The sequence below is a fragment of the Heliangelus exortis genome, chromosome 4, assembly GCF_036169615.1.
Source record: "Heliangelus exortis chromosome 4, bHelExo1.hap1, whole genome shotgun sequence".
NCBI lineage: Eukaryota > Metazoa > Chordata > Aves > Apodiformes > Trochilidae > Heliangelus > Heliangelus exortis.
In genome coordinates this window covers 9,458,719-9,484,554 of record NC_092425.1, presented here as the reverse complement: position 1 = coordinate 9,484,554, position 25,836 = coordinate 9,458,719, and the positions used below count along the sequence as shown (strand labels likewise).

The 25,836-nt window shown below is 46.0% G+C and overlaps 1 protein-coding gene across 1 annotated transcript; it reads left to right on the top strand.

The window, feature by feature from the left end:
* Positions 1-5,681: 5,681 nt before the first annotated feature.
* REST (RE1 silencing transcription factor) lies at positions 5,682-22,066 on the top strand. The gene is made up of 4 exons (XM_071742846.1): positions 5,682-5,827; positions 7,087-7,997; positions 13,457-13,540; positions 16,542-22,066. Exons 1-4 carry the CDS (start codon positions 5,703-5,705, stop codon positions 18,236-18,238), a joined length of 2,817 nt encoding a protein of 938 aa, XP_071598947.1. The 5' UTR covers positions 5,682-5,702; the 3' UTR covers positions 18,239-22,066.
* The last annotated feature ends 3,770 nt before the right edge of the window (positions 22,067-25,836 follow it).

The following is a 25,836-nucleotide window of genomic DNA, read 5'->3' as shown; positions in this document are numbered from 1 at the left end:
AAAGCCAAAAAACAAACACCCAACACAATAGAAAAGTCATTTTCTCTGCACAGAACATGGAATTTTCTATATTTAAAAGAAATGTTAGGCCTCGCTTAAATCTGGGCGCTGGCCAGTATTGTACTGGTGTGGCTGCACCAGTGAAACCTCTCTTGGAACTGCTGCAGCCCCAGGGTTTACCCTGAGAACAGCGAGACAAAAAACACCCCCAGGGGCTTTGCCCAGACGGTAAATGGATGTCCCGCCCCGTGCGGCTTTCTCGGCACCGAAAACCACAGCATCACCAAGAGTTCAGGATTTGGAAACACTTGTAAAACTCCAGGAAAGTTTGCAGGGAGTGTGCTTGGGAAAATACTCTGTACACTTCACTGATCCTCAGGGATTACTTCAGGCTGGTGAAATGCTGTTTCTGTTGACTGAACAATTACTGGAGGTGAAGTGGAAACATAGTTTATGTTTATTTAAACTATATTTTTTGGTTTGTTTTTTTTTCTTTTTAACCCCAGTATAGTTGCAGTGCTGCAAACAGCAAAGTTTGGAGAGCTGGGCTGCAGTGACAGTGACTTGATATAATAAGATTGATCCTGATGCCTGCTGGAAGAAAACCTCTGCACCAAAGCAGGTGGCAAAGATGCTTTTACTGCACCTGCACATGAGCTGGAGGTATCTCAGTATCCCTGCACGATTTAGGGGACCCTCCCCTCACTACTGTCCAATCTCTGACGCATTTTGTCCCTAGTACTGGAAAGGCACAGCTCTTTCAGGGGGTCATACTCACAGTTAAATATTGCCTGGCTCTCAGAGGACAAGCTTGTACTGCAGCAGGCAGCCAGCACAGGCTCCTCTGCTGGGCAGGATGTGGCCAGGATTCAGTGAAGGAGGGGATGGAGGAAGAAAGCTTTCAGTTAAAGATGGGATGAACATCCCGAAGGGGTTTGGCTGAGTGACACTTCAAAGTCTGCAGGCACAGGACAGCTGGTGAGAAGCAGGATTGTGGGTTAAACACAGAGGTGTTTAGGAAAGTTAAGTGGAATTTCTGAGCCTGAGGTGAATACTCCAGACCCTTCCCAGCAGGGAAGTTATTGAGAGCAGACATGCAGCCTGGAGTTTGACTTGCTGAGAATGAAGGGGAAACCAAGGGACAGAACCCGTGGTCGGCTGAGCCCCACGGTGCAACCCCATGTTCTTTCTAAAGAAAACCTTCTTCCTCTCTTATTCTTCCTCTTACCCAGTAATTGCCCATTACATCCTCTCTGCTCCCCACACACTCCCTGTCACTGTCAATTAGCCAGCAGCAAAGTGCAGGGTGCTGATGCTTAAGAAACAACAGCTCACCCAGAGAACTGCTGTCAAACACCAGACACCCCATTATTCCCTAACCTGCCCTCATGCAAGACAAAAGCTGTCCCTCTCCAAATCTGCTTACACCAGTGCAAACTCCTCTGCTCCCACAAGAGAAAAGCTCCTAAAGAAAACAGTTCCAGGCATTGCAGCTGCACCCCTGTTCAGGCTGTGGCACTGTCACCCTGAATACAACCTTACCCTCCCCTTCAGTTACTCAGGCAACTTTATTTGCCTAGTTTAGAAGCCAGGAATTGCCCTGACACCTGACTGCACATCTGACAGCTGCAAACTTGAGAGCAGATTTTCCACAGTACTCAATACCTACCTGCTCTCCCTTCTGTGGCCTGAATAATCCGAAATATAAAGATCCCACACGAATGGGAACTGCATTAAGCACCAAATTAACGGTTCAGAGCATCTTGAAACCAGTGATACTCAACAGGATGTCTTTGTGCCACGTTTGTGCTTGGAGGCAGATGGCTGCTAGGACCTGCAGTGGCATCAGGAGCCCTGGATTTACTGCTCAGTAAAACCACAGCCACAGTGGTTGGCAGCAGGTGTACACGGGGAGTCAAAAGATGTTTTGAGAAAAATGTGTAAAAAAATAAGCATAAATATTAAGCCTGATTGCTTGGAGAAAAATACCAGGTGAGCAGAAAAATTACTGTCAGTGAGTACGTATCTGAAGAATCTTTGCCTTATTTGTGTTATTTTGTACTGTATGAAATTATGGCTTCACTGAAGTTTGCCCCTTCACAGTGCCCACTGCTATCCAAGCAGGCAGCAAAAGCACAACAAATGCAATCTATTCTGTGTGCTTTCCTATAAGAGCTAATAATAAGTAGCTAAGTCTGGATAACCATCTGTAAACTGGTAGTCTTGCAAACTGACTCTGCATTGCATTAATTTTTAGGCACAAGAGCCAACACAGCATTTCCACTGATGCTGCAAGGTGGGATAAGCCCATGCTGCTGACCAAACAGGAGCTTTATGGAGAGGTGGTTTTAATAGGTGTTTTTTCACTGATCCTGTTCACCAAACAGATTAGAGAAACCTACATGTTGGAAGGAGGAAGGAGATGCCATGGTGGAATGGCTACAGATCAGAGAATTTTACAATTTGAAAAAAGCAATTTATTACATTCCTGTCATCATGAGACCTGCATATTCTGAAAGCTACAGGAAGAGGTTTTTCTTTAAAGCCAGAATTTCTGAAATGCAAGTAATGCTGCACAGGGTTTTTTTAACCCAGGCAGCAATGCTTTTTCTCCACTAGCACCAAAAGAGAGTCCTCTCAAAACACAAGACCACAAAGGGAATACATCCTGTGATGTTCTGAACAGCTTTTTTAGAAGCTCAGTAGCCTACATTGTATTTTTAAAGCAAGTTTTTGTAGTGTCTATTTTTCTGGCAGTGAAGCAATTAGTATTTAAGTTTTTTAGAACACTGGAACCATAAACACACTCATTTTTACTTGATTAACATAGAGCAAACAGACATACTTACAGGATACAAGAGTTGTGAAATCTGGTTGGACTGGTTTCTGAAAAAGGAGAAAGATCTCTGTTGAAGTGATCAGCATTAAAGTACTATTAAGATAACATTAATACTGGTGCTTTCAGAGGAGCCTAAGCAATCTGGTCATTAAAACAAACAAGCAAACAAACAAAATCTCAAATAAAACAAGCAAAGCAATAGATGAGGAAAATCAAGGCAGTGAAATACTTCCAGGGAATTAACTGGAAAAGGCACTTAAGTCAAATCCAATTGTGAAATTATACACAAAGGAAAGAACCTACGTTCCCTTAGGAACTTCGAGTCATCTAAAATGCTTTAACAGTTCTAAACGCAGTGACTTTATTTTTATAACAGATGGATGTTAATATTGAAGTATGCTTTCTATTTCAAACCCAGTTTCAGCTCCCTGTTCCCCAGCTGATCCAGCATGGAAACAATCTGTCTTAGCATTAACGTCAAGTTTCTTGTTCTGGCAGAAGTTTTTATTTACCATTGCATTTTTTGTGCAGACATTACGAGCTTTGATGTGGATAATTTCTTTCAGGATACATACTCACTGCAGATTTATCTACATTCAAGCTGCTCGGAAGGATCCCAACCACAAAATAATTGCTGTAGCCACTTCCGTATGCTGCTAAGATTTCTTGGGGTGTGCAAATGGTTTTTGGTTTTTTTTTTTTTTTGGAAAAGAACTGGAGAACTAACAGCACTTGACTGCTGGAGCAGTGGTGGAGTGGTGTAACTTGAGTTTTAACCTATAAATCTGATGGGGCAGCCACTAGAGTTAAGAGGGTTTGTGAATGGCTCAGACTTGACTTAGGGGCAATGTTCAACTTAGAACTCAAAGGAGCTTTTCACCAGGGAACTCATCTTTTGTGTTGGGCTGGGATAAGAAGAGCACTGAGCAAAGAGCTGGCTGCCAATAAGGCAAGTTCTTCAGGAAGAGGGGAAGGCAATGGTGATGTTGAAACCACTTATGGACACTGGACTAGAAGTTGGGTAAGATTTTTCAAAGCCAATTAGTCTGAGCCAGTTGTATCTGTATATTTTGGAAGGGCAGAGCTTTGATGTCTGTCCTCTCATGTGCTCAAGTTCCTCTGCCTGAAGAGCAGCTGGGAGCTGTGGCTGGTTCATACCAGAGCACGGCTGTGGTTGAAGAACCCATCACTGAATTTGGGGAATTTATCCCAGGAGCAGCAGAGCAGGAGGGAAGAAACACAGAAGTTGTAGGAGTGTGATGTTTTGGTAAGGGGGCTCAGGTTAAGGTTTTAGGGCACCCTTTTTCAAACGAAATTATAATGCAACATAGAAAAATATATATAAATCCACAACATAACATACTTGCATGACACAGGTCCTCTTCTGGATGAAGAAAATTACAGGCAAGTAAAGAAAGGAGCTTGCCCTTGGCAACCAGAAATACCTAAGTAGAAATTTGGTCCAGATGGGAAGATTTGCGAACACAGATGGCATTTCTGCAACTGCTGATGGATGAGTCTTTGAAAAAAAAAAAAAATATACACACAATGAAGAATCCCTTCAGGAAATGTAAATTGTAAAAGGTGTTTAAAGATCTTACAAAAGAGGTGGAACATGTCAAAACTCCTTTTAAAACAATTTAGGAAATGAAGCCTTATTGAAAGTTAGGAAACTTCCACTCTGTAGGGCTGGGAATGTGATTGCTCACCACCTGCTCGTGTATCATCACACATTGGGCTGAGCAATTCTATCTCAGTGTTGGGATACAAACTAAACAGGACCGTATCAGGAATGCTCGTTAGGACACCCCATTTAAATATCCAACAAAATATCTTTACACTCCAGCAGTTTCTGACATAGTCTGAATTTTACACTTATTTTTGTACCTAGGGAAAAAAAAAAAAAAAAAAAAATCCTTGCTTGCCTCTCAGCTGTGGAGAAGTTTCAGCTTCGGCAGCAGACAGAGGCTGCCCCATCTCTCATGGTGCAGCAAAACTTCTTTTGAAGCTGGGTAGGTGAAACAAAGAGAGGGGGTTTTGCAGCCTCCAGGTGATACCAGCTCATGAGGCACTTGCCTCCCGCTGAAAGGTTGGAGATTTACAAATCGTCCTGACCTGAGGAATTTCAGGCCCAAGGTGACTTTTCAGATATTAGAAGTCGAGGAGCCGCGCTAATGCCCAAAAGTTTAGGAACTGGAATTTAAGGTTGGAATTTATCCTTGGCCGAACCAGGACCGTCCTTGATCTCCCGGTTGCAGGAAGCTCCCGCGGCAAGTGAGCGCAGGGCCAGGGTTGGGGTTTTCCCTACCTCTGGAACAAAGAGGGATGGCTATGGAGGTCTGGGATTGCTTGAGGCGCTTCACATTTTAAGGGCAGTTCGGGAAGCGCTGAGCTGCCCGGGCTTTGCCACAGCAGAGCGCGATGAAGGCGATGCCACGGGCAGAACCGCGCGTGGGTCGGTTGGGCAGTACCGCCCCGGGCCGGGACAAAGGCGAGCAGGGCAGCGGGTCGGGTAACAGCGGCGGTACCGGGAACGCTCAGTCTGCCGGCTGCTGCTCCTGCCCCTGAGAACCAGCAATCTCCTTGGCCGGAGGCCACGAAGGACACGGCCGGAGGGTGTGGGGGCTCCGCCCTGCCAGGCCCCTTCCCCCGTGTGACCCCCGCCGCCTCAGCCCCATTCCCCCCGCCACGCCCCGCTCTCGCCTCACCCCATCGGCCCCTCCCGCATCGCCCCTTCGTCAGGCCCCGTCCTCCCGCTCCCCCCACCCGTCCCCTCCCCTCCCCGCCTCACAGCAGCCGGGCCCGGGGCGGGGCGGGGCGGGGCAGTGCGGGGCGGGGCCGCCGCTGCGCGCTGTGTGTTGGAATGCGCGGCGCCTCCCGCCGCGCCGCCGCCGCCAGCACTGCCGACCCGCCTCGCGCGCGCCCGGCCCCGCGCGCACCGCCCCGCGCCCCGCAGCAGCCGCGCGGCCGGGGGGCCCCGCGCCGCCGGTGAGTGCGGGGGTGCCCGGCGGGGCCCGGGCCCGGGAGAAAAGGGGGGGGGAGGGGGAAAGTGTGGGGGGAGCCGGGAGAGCCGGGCCGGGCGAAAGGCGCTGTCCAGGGCTGATCTGCGGCCGCGGGCGGCCGGGCGGGGGCGGCCGGGCCCGGCCGGGCCGAAGCGGGGGGGGCGATCAGCACCACGGCTAAGGAGCCGCTACCGCCGCCTGCGCCGCGCCGGCCGCGGGGGCGCTCGCCGAGCCCCGCCGCCGCCGGAAGGCGATGCCGCCGGCGGGCGCAGCCCCAGGCCGCGGGCCCGGGCGGAGGCCCGGAACGGCGCTCGCCCTGCCGTCGCCGGGCACCGAGTAGGCGCGGCCGCCGTGACCTTGCCTGTACCGTGCCGCTTCCCCCACCCAGCGCCCGAGCACCGGGGCCGCTGCCCTGCCCGCTGAGGAAGGGGGGGAGGAGGAAGCCGAGCCGTCGCTTCGCCTCCCGTCCCTGCGGGCCGGCGACAGTGGGGGCGGCGGGCGGCCGTGCCCCGCCAGGCCCCCCCGGCAGCGGTGGGCGAGCCGGGGCTGGGGGCGGCGGCGGGGCGGCGCGGGGAGGGCCGCTTTGTGTGGGCAGGCAGAAAATGGCCGCATGCCTGGCAGGGAGGGAGGGAGGGCGGCGGCGGGGGCACGGCCCGGCCGGCTCCCCCGGCTGCCTCCCCCGGCGGATGTGTGCCGGGCCGCGGAGGGGGCGGCAGCGGCGGCGGCCGGGTCGAGCCGCCCCCTTTTGTTGGCCACCTGGGTCCCGGCGGGGTCCCTCGGGCAGCCAGCAGCCTGGGGCGGGGGCCCTTAGCGGGGCCCGGAGGCCTCAGCACCCACCCGGGGGCGCCTGCGCCGCCCCCGGTGTCTGACATGGCGGCCCTCGCCGAAGCCGTCGGGTCCCGGCGGCCCCCGTGGGAGCGGGCAGCGCTGCGGCCCGGCCCGCGGGACCGGGGTCGCGGGACCTCCCCTGCCAGTGCCCCCCCACACCCGCTCGGGCTGCACAGGGTGGGATCCTGCACCACGCATAGGGCTGAACCCATCATCCCTCTGGGGAGCGGACAGGGACCCCCTGCTTCCCCCCGAAGTGGTGAAGAGTCCGACCCTGGGTTCTTCCTCCTGCTGCCCCCGGACCTCAGGCGACAGGTTTAATTTTTATTCCAAGGTGTTAACCGGAGGGCTGCTTGGGCAGCAGGAACTTCTTCTGGAACTCTGGTGCTTACAGGTGATTCTTTTCTATTCTGACAGAATTGCTGCCATGGCAACTCAAGTGCTGGGACAGTCTGGTGGGAACAGCCTTTTTCCTGGCAGTGCTAATATCGGTGTGGCATTGTCCAATGACATGTATGACTTACACGACCTTTCTAAGGCTGAGCTGGCAGCTCCTCAACTTATTATGTTGGCAAATGTGGCCTTGACGGGAGAAGTCAATGGCAACTGCTGCGATTACCTGGTTGGAGAAGAGAGGCAGATGGCAGAACTGACAACGGTGGGGGACAACAACTTCTCAGACAGCGAAGGAGAGGGTATGGAAGATACCCAGGCTGCAGAGAGTGACCACGAGACGCCTGAAAACGTGGAACTGAGCTCTCTTGAAGTTCCTCGTGCGGAAACCCAAGATGCAGCTGCTTGCCCCTCTCCTAAGGCTCCCAGTGTGGACAAAGATAGCTCGTTGGAAGCACCAGCTACTCCAGAAAACACAGAGGACAAGTCCAAGAGCTTGAAGAGCAAACCGTTTCGTTGTAAGCCTTGCCAGTACGAGGCAGAGTGTGAAGAGGAGTTTGTGCATCATATCAGAGTTCACAGCGCTCAGAAATTCTTCGTGGAAGAAAATGCAGAAAAGCAAGCCCAGTTGAAGGAGTCTGATTCTTTCGTTGCAGAAGAGGTGGATTTCTCTAAGGGCCCGATCCGTTGTGATCGTTGTGGCTATAACACTAACAGATATGATCACTATCTGGCTCACTTGAAGCACCACAACAAAGCAGGGGAAAATGAGAGAGTCTACAAGTGTACTATATGCACTTATACTACTGTCAGTGAATATCACTGGAAGAAACACCTAAGAAATCATTTTCCCAGGAAAGTCTATTCCTGCTCACAGTGTTCCTATTTTTCAGACAGGAAGAACAACTATATTCAACACATTCGAACTCACACAGGTAAGTCTTTAATCTTTTTCTGGTTCAAGCATGAGTACTGGGAAACTGTGAGGAGTTAAGCAATCATCTAGTCACAGTTTGTTCCACCCCACTAAAGTTCTGTGCTGTCTTGGTGCTACCAGCTTGTAGCCCTGTGGATGTGTGAATCTGGTTTGAGCTCCAGTTTGCAGTCCTAGAGGACTTAGAAAGGCTGTCAGTGTCAGGGGCTCAAGAGGAGATGAAGAGCATCCTGTTCAGTAATTTTAACCTAATTTTTTATAAGAAGGCGTGACAAAATGTGCTTGTGATGACTGTCAGGGTCTGCAGCATAAAAGCCTGATGTACTGTAAAAACAAAACAGATGGGTTGACAAAAGGTGCATAAATCAGATAAGTAGTTTTGAAAATTACACCTTCAGACTGAGCTGAACCTTGACTAAGTGGTAATTGTAGTGAAGAAAGAGCTGAAACACACATGCACAGGAGCCTTCCAGCACCTACACAGTCAGAGTAGGAGTTGTGTTTCTAGTGAATGAATTCCTGTTACTGTACAGGGGCCTCATTTTTGCTAAGGTCTGTCTGCATCCCTGCAGTAGCCAGCAGCAGACACATACTTCTGTTGGCCTGCAGGAAGCCCTCCAGGGAGTCTGTGGCCTGATTTCCTGTCTTCTCCTGTTTGTAATATCAAGGAAAAGTGTGAGGCCCCTTTCTACTCTGGTTTATAAACCAGGCAGAATCAGAGCCCTCAGCGTTGCCGCGGTCCTGTGAGCTGGGGTGCAGGTGATCGAGGGAACTCCTCACCTGCAACTCAGCCAAAACTCCTTTCCAGCCCCGTGCCCAAACCGGCAAGGGGTTATCTACAGTCACCTCACCTCTTTGGGCAGCCAGGTAGAGCTGCTTTGACTCCTGATCCTTTCCGAGGAAGCAGGAGGGCAGCGCAGACCTTTCCTGCTGCTTCTCAGGAGCTTTTCTTTCTACCTTGTCAGGGCTTTCAGAGGAGAGAGATGACTTCTTACTAGACCATCTTCTAGCGTGCTGACCTGACTCGGTTCCCCATTGTTGTAAGCTGTGGTGGCTGAGCAAAACACTTGAGGTCTGTCTCCTTTGAAGTCATGTTTTGTCACAGCAGTGACATGAATGGTCTGGAGGCTTCGGTTGTCTGCAGCTGTCTGGAAGGGGAGGGCTGGAGACGGGCAGGCTGGAGGGACGGGCTTGAGCTCAGAGTGCCGAAGTTTGTGTTCCCCAGCGTGCTTTACCGTCTGCCTTGACGGGGTTCGAAGGATCTGCTGGGATTTTTTAGTGCATCAAGACATATTCTTCCTTACTTCTTACTGCAGGGGGGCTGGACTAGGTGACCTTTAGAGGTCCCTTCCAACCCAAATCGTTCTGTTCTGTTCATTCTTAACAATAGCCTCATGCTGTTGTTTAGAGCATACCATCAGTTTAAAAATCTGTCCTGTCTAAATATTTTTTTCCTAAACAGGTAAACAGAGATTACTGTGAGAGGCTTTAGGAAAGTGGTGTAGTTAATCCTCCTAGTTTGTTTTTCTTTTTGTGGGTTGTGGGAGATTAACAGGAAAGAGAACAGGTAAAAATGACAAAATAATGGGAGAGGAACTAAATAAATCATCCGGGGAGCTCATGGCCAAATGTGAACCCATGCTGTAATGTCTGTTTTTCATTTGTCTTGACTTTGAATTAATTCCGGCTTGTTTGTACATGACATTAGGTCCCCCCTCTGATCTCTGAAAGCTCTTGTTGAGTTTCACAGGAACTAACCAGGAAAGCATGTTTGCTGAGGAAGCTCTCTGTTATCACTGCATTTGACCAATTTACACATGAAGTGTATTAACATTTAAAAAAAAACAAACCCAAAATCAAGCATGTTGAACAATGTAGGATAATGTCCAGTTCTTCTTTTCTCTTTTAAATACAACGCTGCAGTCAAGGTTTCTGGCTGTTTGGTTTGTCATGCCATTTCACTGCTTTCAGTATGCTGAAATGAGTAACTGTTACTAAGATTTCAGAATTTTTAGTCCACCCTGGTAATTGTTTCTTTGCTAGATCTTTACTAAAAAGTTAAGGTCTTTCAGCCAGTTCACTCTTGATAAAAATCTTTCATATATTGGAAATATGTTAGTAGACTGATTAAGGAATGTGCCTTATTTCCAGCAACATCAATGTTGTGAGGGAGAGTGCTGAAGCTAAAGGAAGAGTTTTAGAAGAATTAATAAGCTACTGGCGGGTGTATTTAACTACCAGGCTAAAAGTTTCTGCTGGTATTAATGTGAAATCCATTGCCTTAAAAAACCCCACAAAGACACAATGCACAAAACCCTAAACAAACAAACAAGGCCAACCCCCAAAAAAACAAGAAAAAACTTCCACAGATATTTTATAATTGAAAGTACTTGAAGGCTGTTAAGGCAACAGTGCTGAACTTAATAAAAACCACCTGAATTATATTCAGTTGTCTTTGGATTATCGTTTTAATTTAAAACATAAGGAAAATACCTGTTGGAGAAAAGTTGAGATATATGCATACTTTAATCTCTTCCTATTTTATGCATTTGGAAAGTTAAGAAGAAAGCTGGAATTGTTTGTTTGGTTTCCAGATTGCTAATAGGTTAAACAATTTTGTACAGAGAGTTTTCTTTCTCTCCTAGTTTTTGTACTTCACCTGACTTGTTCTGTGTGGGAAAACACCTCCTTGCAGATAACAGGATTCTGCTGTGCTTGGGCCATGCAGGTTTCTGAAACACTGATTCTGCACCGAGTGCAGTTTCACAGGATCAAATACTCTACTGCAGCTGCTGTGAGAAGGGCAGTCTCAGTTTTCTTCCCATATCCTGGAACTGGTTCGATTCATCTCACTATAATGGCAGTAAAATACTGTTGTCCTCCTCCCTGTGTTGGTTTTCTGCTGGTTACTGAACCGAATCGACTTACTGGCTCTGGCATATAAATGCCAGAGCACATGGCCAGGGGCTGGGAAGGCAGCTGCATGCAAGTACCTTGCATGGTGGGAGAAATAACCTGTTCCCTGCATGTCTGGGGACCACGGGAAGGCGGGCAGAGGTAATCTGTTTGCATACGGGTTGGAAAGAACCCGCCCTGCTCTGGAAAATACCTTACAGCTTGCAACAGGGGTTTTGTGGCAGGCTGCTGACAAATATGGAGAGCCTTGAGCAGAGGGGTGGTTTAAGGACCCTGCAGATACTCATAAACCTGTCAGCTGGGAGAGCTGAGACTCTCTGCTGCCCAGGAAGGGTGGCTGGAGATGTTCAGAGCCGACCTGCTCTTGTGGTAGAAAGACCCTTTGTCTCAGGGACAGATACACCTGGATGTGTTTGAGCTCATTAGACATGTTAGATCAAGTCTTGACTTGATTTATACCATCAACTATCCACACTGCTGATCTTGGAACGGGACTACATGCAAGACAGGGCAGCATTGTTCTCATTTTTTTTTCCATTTTACTTGTTAGAAGCAATTTCTAGAAAACTTGGTAGAAAATCATCTGCAGCGCTATATAAAGAAGACTTTTACTTCAGGCAGTTGCAGTGTTCAGTGCCTAGCTTTGGGCTGTCTTTTGGTTTTTTAAATTTTGGTTGTCATAGGAGATCTGACACTATGGGAAGCCTGATGGAATCAGTTTTGTTTCAAGCATGCAAAACTTTTACATTACAAGAAAAGCTATTTTAATGAGGTGATCTTGGTCATTGATGTCAGTCAGCCTGGTCATTTGCATGCTGAAGCTTTTGCTAAGCTGGGGTTTATTCTTCAAGTGTCTTGTGCAGAGGGTTTTCTGGTGGCTTGTTTGCATATAATGAGCTTTTAAAATTACAATAAAAATCCTTTGTGGGATAACATTTTGTAAAACAGCCCTTACAGTGTAGTCATGTATTGAATTCTTTAATGGCAATAAGTCATCTTAAATTAGTTGCATTTGTCATTCTTTAAATCTAGTACTTCTTGTTGCTGTGCACTATAGTAAAAGAAAGCCTTTTCCACATTCCTAATAGTGTAGGTAACTTTATAAAGATATGAAATGTCAGGTAATGGGAAGGAGACATGACTGAATATTCCAGGACCTTTGGCCACATATTTTTAGATTGTAAGGAGTCATTTAAAACCAAAACCATTTCTTTATAACAAAAACACTACCCCTCCCTTGTACATAACTTAATCTTATTGTGTGTATTGCACCAATCTCCTACCTTGTTTCAACTGGAAAGGGAGGGGGGGGGTTATGGTTGCTAGGGTGAATTTACCTTTAAACTGCTGATCTAATCAAGAACTATAGTCTAAATGTTTGATGGGAGGAAGAAATATGGGATTAGCCTGTGTTACAGAGACTGCTTCTACTGCTATTTTGGCAAAGGCCAGCAGCAGAGCTTCACATCACATACTGGCAGATTAAGGTCTTTGCTTCTGCAGATAGAGCTATGCCTCTGAAAGTGAACAAATAGCCTGCATGCAGGGCTTTTGCTGACACCCAGCCCGCAGTGATTTGGAGAGAACACACTGGCTCTGTGCTTCAACTGATGGAGCAAAATGCTGTAATGGAAGTCTGACTAGGACCTGAATAAATATAGCCAAGTAATTTACTTTTCCCTTCCCAACTTCACTCCTTTTTTCTGTTGGGGGTATCCACCTGAGACTAAAAAGTGTTTTTACAGCTTGAACTGGCAGTTTGGGGCAAGAACCCTGTTGCCTTTACTTGGGGCTGTCTTCACTTGAAGAAGATTTTTGAGTATCATGGTACTGATAGTTACACAAGCTGTTTCTTGAGTAGAACTAATTTATGACAGGTTAGTTTCCATGAGTTCTCTAGAAACAATGAACTCTTAAGGCAGAGGGATTGAGTCTACAAAACAAATGTTGCTGCTGCACTTGAGCTTTTGCTAGCAGCATAATTTCACTGAGCAAGGCATCGTGGTTTTCCACACTACAAGCCAACTTCACTCTGCCAGTAAAACTATTCAAGTAGAGACCCAGTCTCTATATGTGCTTTTGTTCTGGCAAATTCAGGTCCACACTGAATGAATAGTTGTGCCCCATCCTAATCCAAATTAAACATGGAGGTTTCAGGAAAGTTTTACATGAAGCAAGAACATAACCTGGTTTCTCACAGGGTCTGCATCTTTTGTGCATCTTCTGAGTGCTGGGAGAAAATACTATAGGAAAGTAAGCTCTGGTGGCTTAAGGCTTCCTAAAGATGGATGTCCTCATCACCTTTTGCCTGAGGTTACCATCCAACCCCAGATGTACATGAGGACATGCACATCTCATGTTCTGGCCCCTTGTTCATAAGCCATGACACATTGCCCTGGTCCAGCTGGGGTATCTGCTTCTCCCTGTGTCCCTTTGCTGAAAGACAGTGTACGTGGGAATCTGTAGGAGCCTCGTGTATGGCTCTGTAACCAAATTTGGGGATCAGTTGTGTTTCATTAACTAATTTCCTGTTTGTTTTTGCAGGAGAGCGACCCTACCGATGTTCTATGTGTCCTTATTCCAGCTCTCAGAAGACCCATTTGACCAGGCACATGCGCACCCACTCAGGTTGGTGAGGGGCTGCAATGACTCAGGAAATGGGGGTGGTGCACAGTGTCACAGCATGGCTGGAGTTGGAAGGGACTTCTCAAGGTCCTTGGGTTGAGCCCCCCTGTTTAAGCACGGCCACCTAGGGCAGGCTGCCCCCTTCTGTGTGAGACCTCATCCAGTACAGCCTGAAATTTAGCTCTTCTCTTTAAGAGGGAAGGCTGTCTTTACCTGCTAAGGAAATGCTAAGTGTCATTAATAAAGCTGGTGACAGGGGGAATATATCCTCCTTTCCTTTCCCTTTTACTTTCCAAGGTGTACTCCGTGGTTCACAGGACCCCTTTAGTAGTCCCAGTAATGTAGTAGTAAATACAACATTGTGATGATAGAGGAGCAGATTCTTGTCTTTTGTCTGCTGCCATACATCAGTTCAAATCAATGAATACTGGGAAATTCTGAGCAGCTGAGGGTCTCCTTTGTGATGTCTGCAATTTCATCTCCTCCAGGGGTTATGAGGGAAACCTTTGCTTTTGCTTATTTTTACAGAAAATTGTAAAGATATAAAATATATTAAAAAATATGTATTTTCCTACTCAAGGCAAGGAGACACAGATGAGAAAAAAAAGCAAACTTGGAGGGTGCTGACAAGTGAATTGGTCTTGTGGCAGTAAAAGTCAAATTAGCAATTTTCATCACCCTTTATTTCCTATTACTGGTCATAACCTGCAGTGTTACAAACATCTATTCTTGTTCACTTGCAAATCTGTTCTTGAATTAATTAATAGCATTTTTGTAACTTGTGACAAAACAGCACACTAGACAATTGACCTTCTTGACCCTTGTAGGGGAGTTCAGGTAGATCTCAGCCTGTGCTTTTGGTTTGCTAAGATCTGAATTGACCAGATCTTGGTGAATTCCTAATCTTGGCAAACAGAGGTAGTCTCCTGAACAGTAATTGTTTTAATTTCAATAGATGAGACTTCTAATTGAAACCAGAAGTCAGGCAGTTTTAACTGTAGTGAATAGGGGGGGTGGACCCATTAAAAATAGCCAGCTTTAAAATGGCATTCCAGTGTTTTGGTTTGATAATTTTGTGAACCAAGCATTCTGCTTCCAGAAACAAAAATAATGTTTGGCTGAACCTCTGGGCTAACTGTGAGTTTGCAAATGATTTGTTCAGTGCTGAACCTGGAAACCATTTCATGAACACCTTATGTTCCCCTTGTCTGTGCAAAGAAGTCTCGGATCCGGAGGATACGAGGAGTGGGATCTGCCCTTGGCCCTTGAGTCAGAAATCTGGGAGGGAGGGCGTGAGCTGTGCTGACAGAAGTGGGAGTGCACATGGGACTCCTGCTATCAGGGGTGTTTTATTAATAGCTCTCATAACTTCTATAGCATGTCTTGCTGCATTGCCCAGGCAGCTGAGCCTTTTCTGTGGCAATTTCTGGACTCCTGCAGTTCACAGCCTGGCCTTTTAAGGCAAACTGGTGCTGGAGCTTTCTTCAAATGTCAGGCAGTGAATGACAATGGTGTAGAGCCTACTTCACAGCTAGCTGTATTCTTAGCCATCTTGGTGCATGTCCTTTCCACTTGTGCAACAAAAAAACCTGGATTGAGTAGAGGTGATGGGCACCAACCCTTCACACACAACCTTTTGAGCCACCCCATTGCAGCTACTTCTAAGTATTCTGTGCAGTTAGAACAGCTTTTTCATGTCTCTGTAAGAGAGAGGCAGTTCTTGTCCTCATTAAGTGTAACATGGAACTGTTCCTTGAAGTGTAGGCATTGAAAGGTCCATACTTGTGATAAGCATGAACAGTGAAGCATATCAAGCTTAAACTTGTTGAAAATGTCACCCGGAAGTGGGCAGAAAAAGAAGGAAGGAAAGAACATAGGCTGAAAATGGTAGGTAGTGACAGTAACCCTTCTTTAAAAGCTACTGTAGGTAGACATGAAATTAACTACTCTAAAACAAGTGTCCCCATCCGTCCTGAGAGGGAGGCAGCAGAGCCTTGTACAGAGTTTGTGAGGCCATTGCAGATCTGGTTAACACACACACACACAGACAGACATGACAGGCTTGCTGAGCTGTGCTGCAAAGGAGCAGCATTGAGGTTTGAGACACTGGTTCAGAGTTGAGGAGCATCCCTAATTCCTCAGCTGAATTTGCACACAGACAGATACTCTCAAAGTATTTCTGGACTTGAGTTGTAGCATTAGAAGTGCTTTTGTTTTTCCTTTTAGCTTGGATGTGTAAGTGGAAAGCCACTTCTGCTGCACATCATGCACTAAAGCAGAACATTTCAGGAACACTCCTGCAAGAGTCATTGCACAACTGTAAATGCAGATTTCAGCAGTAACATGATGGTTTTAGACTGCACCTGCCTCACTTACCAAGAGTAGCCTGCAGCCAGTATGTCAAGTGTTGAGACTCTGTAAGAGTGAACTGAAGTGTCAGAGATAAAGAGCATCTGAGCAGTGTGGCCCTTTCACGTGCTTTGGTTTTTGCTAGATTCTTACCCTTCGTTTCCTTTTCAATACAAACATGAAGTATGCTAAATCTGTGTAAAGTTGGACTTTTTTGAAACGTTTGTGTGAAACTGCTATTCATCAAATGTTACATTTCCATTTTTCTACAATGCATTCAATGGACCAGTTGGGTATGGATTCCATTTGCTAATATTACTGTAGAGAGATCTCTGCCGGTATGTATACATAGCCAGAACCCGTGATGTTGTTACTGCTTGTTTGATTTTGGATCCTCTTCCTCCCAACCCTCACTCTTCGCCCTTTTTTTTTTTTTTTTTTCTTTTGTATTTTGTTCTTGGTGTCTTGTGAACGTGTTTGTGACTTGTGGATTCCTTATGTTGATTTCACTTAATTTTAAAGGCGCATGGATAATTTTTTTCCCCCCCTTCTTTTTGATTTTCATATTTCTGTCTCTGTATTAGTAGGAAATGATTGCCCTCCCACCCCCGTGCTTAATAATCACCCTCATTCCCTTCCACCCTTCCTTTCTTAGGTGAGAAGCCATTCAAATGTGACCAGTGCAGCTATGTGGCCTCAAACCAGCATGAAGTAACTCGTCACGCAAGGCAAGTTCACAATGGGCCGAAGCCTCTGACTTGCCCACACTGTGACTACAAAACAGCCGACCGCAGCAATTTCAAGAAGCACGTTGAGCTCCACCTCAATCCACGCCAGTTCCTCTGCCCTGTTTGTGATTATGCAGCGTCTAAAAAATGTAACCTGCAGTATCACATCAAATCCAGGCATCCCGACTGCTCTGACATCACCATGGATGTCTCAAAGGTGAAGCTACGGACTAAAAAGAGCGAAGATGACTTCTCGGAGAGCAGCAATGACAAAGGGGAGAAGGAACAAGCAAAAGGGGATTCAGCTGCAAAGAAAACTGAGAAAATTGTGAAGGTGGAGAAAAAAGATAATTTAGCAAAGGAGAAGAAGCCAGCAAGTAATTTTTCTGCGGGCCAGGTGACAACTAGAAGCCGGAAATCGGCTTCAAAAAACAAGGAGGTGCATATTAAAACTGAGAAAAATACTGAGAAAACCTGTAAAACAAAGAAGATGAAGAGGAAGGCAGAGGCTGAAGTAACTTCCTCAAAGAAAGAGCCTGCGGATGATAACTCAGCAGCAACAAAAAAGAAAAAGAAAGTGGAAACTAAACCCAGAGACTGCCAGGAAGTTGAAAAAAGCGATGCTGTACCAGAGGAGGAGCCTAAAAAGCAAAATTCTTGCCCAAAGAAGAACAAAAAAAAGAAAGCCGTGAAAAACAGTTCTAGTAAGAAAAGCAGTAAACTCGATCAGGAGAAGATTGAGGAAGAGGAGATGGCAGATGAGTTTCATGCCACAGAAGAAGATGGATGTGTGAAGCCTGGCACAGAGGACGGTGACCATATGGAGCAAGATTCCAGTGACACAGCAGCATTAAACAACAAGGATGGTCATGCTCTCAAGTTGGACAGCACCAATCCTAAGGGAAGCTGCACACAGGACCCAGGGCAGCTTTGTGTGCCAGCTCAGGCTGTAAACACAGAAGGTGAAGCAGAGGACCAAGAAATGCCTGATGCAGCAGAAGAGAGTGAAGACACTGTTGGTGATGAAAAAGAGGAGGAGAAAAAGGTGGACAGGGGGGTAGACACTTCCTCCGGGGAATCTTCCCATGCAGTGTCTTCTGAAAAAAGCTTGGATGAGCCCATGGATGTGGATCTGGCACCTGGGAAGGAGCCAGAGGAAACCATGGCAGAAACTGTGAATAACTCAGACCTGATGGACCTGACCAAGACGTGCCTGCCAGTGACAGAGCCAACAGGAGATCTCGTGCCTCCCCCTGCACCCCCAGAAGGGTGTATGCAAAGCCCTAAAGTAGCTCTGACCTTATCATCCCCGGATAACACAGCTGTGAACGAATCTCAGGAAATGGATGAGGACGAGGGCATCCACAGCCACGAAGGCAGCGACATAAGTGACAACATATCAGAGAGAAGTGATGACTCGGGGTTGAATGGCACTCGTTCTGTTCAGGAGGAAACAAGTCCAAAGACATCACAAGGAGCTGCAGACCCCAGGGTGGCCAATGAGAACTATGTGTGCATCTTCTGTGACCGCTCGTTTAAAAAGGAAGATGAGTACAGCAAGCACCTCAACCGCCACTTAGTCAATGTGTATTATCTGGAGAAGGCAACAAAAGGGCAGGAGTAGCAACAGCTGTCGTTTGGGGGAAATCTTCTTTTGTAAGATCATATACAGCTTATGTACAGATATTGTAGATTTTTTTTTTTTTTCTTAAAGCGTGGTTTGCTTTAGTTGTCTGCATTGGATTATTTTTTGGTTTAGGCTTTTTTGAGTTGAAAATAATTTTGACAACTTCTTGCGTAATGGTGAAATCATTAAATATTGGATCTCTTCATTAGAGAAGGCAGGTAGAGTGTATGAGGCTGTGTTCTGTAAAGTCAGTGTAAGCCTGCAGTCTATTAGGTTATGAAATTCTTTTATAAATGGAGTTTTAGAAACAAGACTGTAGCTAACAATACAGAAGTTGGATGTTTATAGAGCCATTGGCATTAGTTGCTTTACGTTCTCTCAGTCAACTCCTCTCTCTTCCCTTTTCCCTTCCCCTTTTTATTTTTGTAGTTCTTTTCAATGTGACTTGATATTCAAAGTGTTAAACTACTTGATGGTTTTTCTACCAGGAAGATAGCTTCTATGACAAAAAGAGCACTTTGTAAAAGGAATCAAAGTTGGCTAGTGATGAACGTAACTGTTTAAGATAATGATAATTGTGAACATACATTTCAGATCCCCTGAGTGTAAATGGTGAGCCAAAACTTAGGAGTAGTCCTTCCAACTTGTGATTGGAGCACCTCTTATCTTGATTAATATCTTAATGACTGTGATATGTAATTGGCTTTGTTGTGGGGGAGCAAGTTTGTTATTTTTCATTTCTGGTTTTGTTTTGTGTTTGTTTTTTTTTTCTTAATTGTGCTTTAAGGGCTTAAAATATTGCACATTGTTTTGATTTTTACCTATGCAGTTTAATCCTTTAGGAATAGCGCTTGTGCAGTACATGTACACTTTATATATGCATGTTTGGTTTTGTTTGTATAAGATTTTTTATTTGGAAAAGTTCAGATTTGTTGCTTACCATGGGACAGTTTTCTGTGATGCTCCATACTGCAGATTTTTACTGTTTTCCTGGGCTCTTATTAAGTGTGCACGAAGCTGCTGAAATTATGAACTGGTTGGCTATACATTTTTGAATGGCTTTAAAACTGTGGAGTTCTTGAGCAAAAGGATACCCATGCAGTTTCAGAACACTACTTTATGGGATTTCTCTTACCACGGAAATGCCACTTCTGATACTTTGAATACACATACAGAGTAATCAATTCTAATTTATAATTTGGGATCACCAGACTGGAAAATATTCACTGTCAGTGGAAATTGTCTACGGATCCTTCAAGGCCAGATTTAAAAATTTATTTATTTTGCCCCTCCCCTTTTAATTTCTATGGTAGACAGCAGTCAAATTTCATGAGCTTAAAAATATATAGTAGCAGTGATTTAAGTATGGATCATCAAAATCTGACATCTCACACACCAAACAAACCAAATAAACACCTGGTAAGCAACAAACCTGGTATTAAAAACTGTTGGAATTCCTGCTCCTTATTCATTCAAGTTCCAATTAAAAAAATAATCCTGTTCCCATGCAAAGAGAAACACACAAGTGGTCAGATTGTCATCTCAGGTCTGCATGCCACGCCAGTAGTTTTTAATTCTAAAGAGGCTTCACATCTGACACAAACACAAGCTACATTGCATACTTCTTGCTTGGAGCCAGCCAGTGGCAAAATGTGAACAGAATCCAAACCTGGAGGGAAACAGCAAAACCCTGCAGACTCCCCCGTGCACTCTCTGACTGTCAGCCTCCCTTCTCTGGCTGCCAACTCCAAAGCAGTGAATTTGGAGGCAGATGTTACTGGAGAGAGGGGGTGAGGAGCTCAGACAGTATTTGTCAGGGCACTTTATGGCAAATGCTCTCAGTGTAAGCTCTGAAATGAACCCTATTATCTGCCTGTCCCCACAGCATCTTCCCCTCCAAACAACCCCACTGCCTTGGATGAATAGGGAGCAACAATGCTGCATTGCTTCTGCTTCTGGGAGAGATTGGTTAATAGGAGGCCAAAGATTTGAGAGGGAACACATCCCTCACGGCAGAAATAAGTTGTATAATGTATAGTGAGTTTTTGTTTGCTTAGATAGTGTTCAATCCTTACCTTGGCTGTGACAATCATTGTCAACTGAAGATCAAGTTGCAACTCTATTTATGTTAAACATTAAGAAAATAAACCTAGTTGAATCACTTTCCTAAACAACCAGTTGTAATAGTCATAGATGTATTATTTTTTCTTCATAATTGTGTTTCCTTTATATATAAAAGTTGCCACCGTTTGTGAGCGATGCATGCAGGTGCTGGGAATTCCAGTACTGTGTAGAGGTTTTACAGCTCCCTTCATATCCTTGCAAAGAGCCTTAGCCTTTGCCATCTTGTGGGAGACCTCAAGGACTTAAGCAATGGTCAAATAAACTCGTGGACTGGCCTGATAATTTTTCTGGTTTGTTCTTCAGTGAAATGAATGGTGTTGACTGACTTTCAGTCTCTCTCTATGAGATAAAAACAAAGATGTGGTTCTCTGAGATAACCTGCTGCACATTTCTGTGAAGTGGTCAAGGTTTCAATGCTTGATCTGACAAGGACTCTGAAGACGACAGTCAGCTCCTCTTCTGCAGTGTTTCTTACCACAAGATTAGAAACTGTAAATAAATTATTAACGTATTAAGAAGAAAAGTTGATTCCTTCTATCTGAGACCCATCAACAGTGTCCTGAAATACCTGATGTTGATGCAGAACTGTACCGGAATTTTCCACCTGGTTATGACCTAGGTTTGGAGTATGTTATGGTAAAGCAGCAAGGATGTAATGTGTTAGATGTATCTAAAATGTTTAGACATTGCTAATACTAAGTATTTGGGGAAGGGGTGCAGGTCAGGTAACACACCATATATGATGGTCTTACACTGCTATATCTCCCTTTAAACAATGCCTCTCTTTTTTTTTTTTTTTTTTCCTTTTTTTTTTTTTTTCTATATTTTTAAATTATTTTGTGTTGGTTTTGCCAATGCTAGCATTTTTTGTGTTTTTTGGCAATAACACCTGCACGAGTGTTCAGCCTCTGATATGTGATTAGGAGGATTAGCATGGATACCCTGCACTGCCAGACCCTGGTTGAGCAACGTGGTGGTGTGGGCTTTTGCTGTGTTAATCTCTATATTCAGAGTAACTGCCCTGAGAAGTGGTCTCAGAGTGGGTAGCTAGGCATTAATAATCTATGGTATTGAAATTGCTATTTCTGGATTTTGATGATGTAGGCTGGAACTTTAGTAATTTAAAGAAGAATGTTTTAACAACTGACAGGCCAGTTAAGATGTGGTAATGTAATGGATTTCAACAGATTTAACTGATTTCAACAGACTTAATGTAGCTGAAAGGTATTAAATGAAATTAAAGAGTTTTCTTGACTGTCAGTTGTGTAGATAAGTGGTGTGAGTACAATACTAGCAGAATCCAAATAGCTAATGCAATTGTTTTATGTGTACATATGTTTTTCCCCTCTAAATTTACACTAGCTAACAAAACTTTTGTAAGCTGGCATGGAAACATGTTTATGATGTTCAGTTGCACCATGTTTGATGCTTTTACAGTGCAATACTTGTATTCTCTGAATTAAACCAAAGGTAATTTTTTTTTCATGCTTTCTCTACTGTAGTGCATGATGGTCTTTTCTACGTTTGTAATAGATGTAAAACAAGCCAGATCATCCATCCTGTTTTTACCTAAAACATGTATAAGAAGTCTGTTGTCCAAAATGTAGTATAAAGTTAAACTAAATTGCTTTATATTAACCCGTACAAGTGTATTTTCCTAAGCATAGTTACAATTAAATAAACTTTATTAAGGAACTTGCAGCTTCCATCTCCCACTTATTAAAGGCTGTGCAGGCCATGTGTAACCAAAGGCAGGAGCTGTGCAAGCATCACTGACAGAGCTCTTCAGTCCTGGAGCCAGCAGGGTCTGGGGGTGCCTGTACAGAGATGCTGTGTGCATGCACACACAGACTTTCCTGCTGAGCAGGATGATGGCTCCAGAAATAGGCTTTTTTTTTTCCATTTGGACACTGTATTCATTCCCCTGCCCCCCTCAGTGAGGGCAGGGCAGAAGGTGGGAGATGCATGGATCTGGATGAGGTTCAGACCTGCTGGTGATTTGGCAGGACAGGCTCGATGGGGGTGAAGGGCATAATCCCTGCCATGCACCTTGCTGGAAGCTGCAGAATTTGAGTTTCAGAGGTAACGAGGCAGCAATTCCTCCTCCATTCCCAAAGGGACTCTGGTGCTGCCTCATTTGGTGAATCAACAGTACAATTATAAAAATTATGTCACCCCTCATCCCCATGGTCACAATACTGTCTATATAGACACTGAAAATGCCTTTAGAGGTGTGGAGCCCTGCATATCCTGCAAGGGTGATTTTTCCTCCCTGCCTGCCTGGCCCTTTTAGAAAACCCAAGCTTTATTAGTCCATGGTGCTAACTTGCCTTCTAAGGCTTGGTTATTCTTACCTCCTACTCATGCAGAACAATTCCTCTTTGCCAAGGAAGCAAGGAAAATTACACTTGATTAACTTGTGGAGATCATTATATATGCAGCTGCTGCAGCTTTGAACAATTTGGAATGCTCCAAGAAACATAGGAAGTGATAATTTTCCTTCCCTGGATAAATATTTTCCCATAAGCAACGCTGTCCCCCCTGAGTCACCTCTGGCAATGGGAATTTGGGTTTCTGAGCCATGCAGTGCTTGATCAAGCAGCACAGAGCAGGGTGGGATGTGGCCTGGGAGGGCTGCAGGGGGGCAGGGGCTGTCACAGCCTGGCTGAGGGGCAGGGTTGGGTTGGCTCTTGAAGTCTTGCAGGCAGCATCCATGCAGGTGATGGTAAAGCCGATGTAAGGACAGGGGGTGGTACCCAAGCCTGCCCAGAGGCTGCAAGGGGCATGATCTGAGAGCGTGGCATAGAGCTTGGCAGGGCCTGGGGACTCTGTGCCTCTCTGCTGTGTGTTAATGATTTCAAAGGCAATCAATAGAGGAGGCCCTGCCCCCACCCCAGCAAGGTGTCCTGGGGACAAGCTAGATGAAACACAAGTGAGTTGGCAACCTGAAAATCTATTTTCCCCTTAAACCTGTAGTCAGGCCATCCTCATCTTCGACTAGCTCCTTGCACCTTGGGAGAAAACCTGCTAGGTTTTTTTTTTCCTTATAGAAAACCAGAATAAAACCTTCTAGGCTGAAAACATGAGTAGAAGCTGCTTTATGCCAAGGTGGTTTTTTTTAGAGAACTGGGTAGCTGAACACAAAGTGCATGTCCCCAGGGTACCCTGCAGGCCAGTATGAGCCCACCCCAGGAGATGCTGAAAAGGTGAGGTAGGTCAAGAGGGGGGTGGCTGAGCATCCTTCTGGCTTGTCTAGGGACAGAGCCAAGATCATTAATTCAGCATTAATTCAGCTGCCTCAGGCTTTGCTGATGCTCTGAAGGAGCTGAAATGTGAGACTCCTGTTTCTGGATTGGTGGTTGTTTTTTCTTTGTTTTTGAAGCTTAGCTGACACAAGTGGCTTTACCTTGTTCATGTACTGTATAACCTGTACACTGGAAAAGGTAATTCTAGGACAAAACCCTTTCCTTGGCCAAGATGTATTTTTAAGCTTGGGAAATTGACTATCCTGCATGTCCCTCATTTGCTGGAAGCACCAGACCTGCAGCAAGGAAATGTCAAGGGAGTGCTCTGACACCGTCAGGCTCAGGACAGTCAACTAAACCTGTCTCTTGCCCATGGGCTGGATGAAGGAGCCATCCTTGGTCTCTTTTACCACTGTACGGGTCAGAGTACTCTGTCATCTGCAGCATCTGCTAGAGGTGAAAGGGCAAGTGAGGTTTCTTTCTGGGTTTGTTTCCATCACAAGGACCCAAAGCAGAGTTCAGGCAAAAAAGTTGAGTGAGAAGGTGGTGAGTGGTCCTGTGGTGGGGATGCAGTGGGACAGGGACACAGGCAGTGTCCTGGGTGGGTGTGAAGCAGCAGGACCACCTCCTGAGTGCTGGCACAGGTGTGTGCTGCCTTAAGCAGGGATTTGAGAGGTAGAACTGCCAAGGAGCAGCAGATTTTAGGTGGAGATTTCAGGGCATTTGCAGCAGAGCAAAGGCTTGCACAATGCACCCAACACAGAGTTGTGGCACTGCAGGCACCCACCCCACGCTCAAAACACCTGGGTAGAACAGCACATATTCACTTGCCCTCTTATCTGGCTTAGCTGTTTGCACCCTGTTAAGCATCCCTCAGCACTGCAGTCCTGGAGAAAACAAAAAAGAAGGCTGAGCCCCCTTCTCATTGCTGTGCTGGGGGTCCTGGTGTAATAAGCAGCTCATATGTTGCTCTACTCTTCCAAAAGGCACTAAGCCCTGGGCCTGCTAAAAGCTGGCCACAACAATCCTGATGGATTGAGGGCTTTTTTCCTCCTTTTTTCTCTTCTTACTTAATTAAGTGTTGTCTGGTGATGCTGAACTGGGGACCTGAGGCACAGAACGATTCAAAGATGTGGCCGCAGCAACACTGTGGCACTCACTACATGGCTCGGGGCAGTGCCAACAGCTCCTCCTCAACAGCAACCAGTCATGAATTCCCCCCGGTGTTTCAGGATGCTGCTCGCTGACCTGCAAGGACACAACTCTTTCCTGCCACCGGAGGAATCACAGGGACAGGTCAATGCAGCACCGGGACAGAGCCACCATCAACTTTCTGCTCCAGCATCCGTCACCTTGGGCAACACTGAGCAGTTTAGTTGCAAGATCAGGCAAGACAGTTGCTGGTGAGGGGAGTTTATGGGCAATTGTAAGCTGTGAATCACCGGAAAATCACCAGGAAGCAGGTGCTTGAAATTTCTTGTCCATTAGGCTCCCAGCCCAGTGCACATCTCCCCACATTACAGCTATTTTGGGAGTGTTAACAGCGGGAAAAATTTCAAATTTTACATGGGATCTGTTCTGCTCTCCTTGTGAAAAGCAGCGGCCATTTTCCTGGGCTGGGAGAGCCCAGCCGTGAGCAGCTCTGAAATAGGGAACAGTCCCTGGGGGTTTTTTTGGGGGGTTTTTTTGTTTGTTTGTTTTGGGTTTGGTTTTTTTGTTTGTTTTTGTTTTTGTTTGGGTTTTTGTTTTGTTTTGTTTTTGTTTTGTTTTTTTGGTTTTTTGGTTTTTTTCTTCTTTTTTTGGTGGTGCCACATGGGATGCGTGCCAAAGCAAACCAGCCCAGGGGCTCCCAGCACGTCCCTGCTTGCAAAGAGCAGCAGCCCTCCCTTTCCTGGCCCAGTTCTGCTCACCCCACTTCCCTGCTCCAGCCCTGCTCTGGGCTTGGACCAGGGAAAAGTCCCAGAGAACCCCGAGGTCCAGACACACAAACACCCTGGGGCTACAATGCCCCACCAGCCCAGGCCCAGCTTTAGCTGTTAAACAGGCAAATCTGTCCTTCTGTAAGATTTTGCCTGTGTTTAAGCTACCCCATCAGAAGCTGTGAGCTGTCTTTTTGTGAAGTTTTCCCGGTTGGTTCCGTTGAATGCCCTCTCCTGGAGCAGCTATAAACAAATGATGGCACCTCCCTAGTGCACACTGGGGCACCCACAAAGAGCAGACTTTCCC

Coding starts and splice junctions, on each gene's coding strand:
- REST (XM_071742846.1), top strand. CDS start 5,703: ATGCGCGGCGCCTCCCGCCGCGCCGCCGCCGCCAGCACTGCCGACCCG. Junction 5,828..7,086: donor CGGGGGGCCCCGCGCCGCCG/GTGAGTGCGGGG, acceptor CTATTCTGACAG/AATTGCTGCCATGGCAACTC. Junction 7,998..13,456: donor ACACATTCGAACTCACACAG/GTAAGTCTTTAA, acceptor TTGTTTTTGCAG/GAGAGCGACCCTACCGATGT.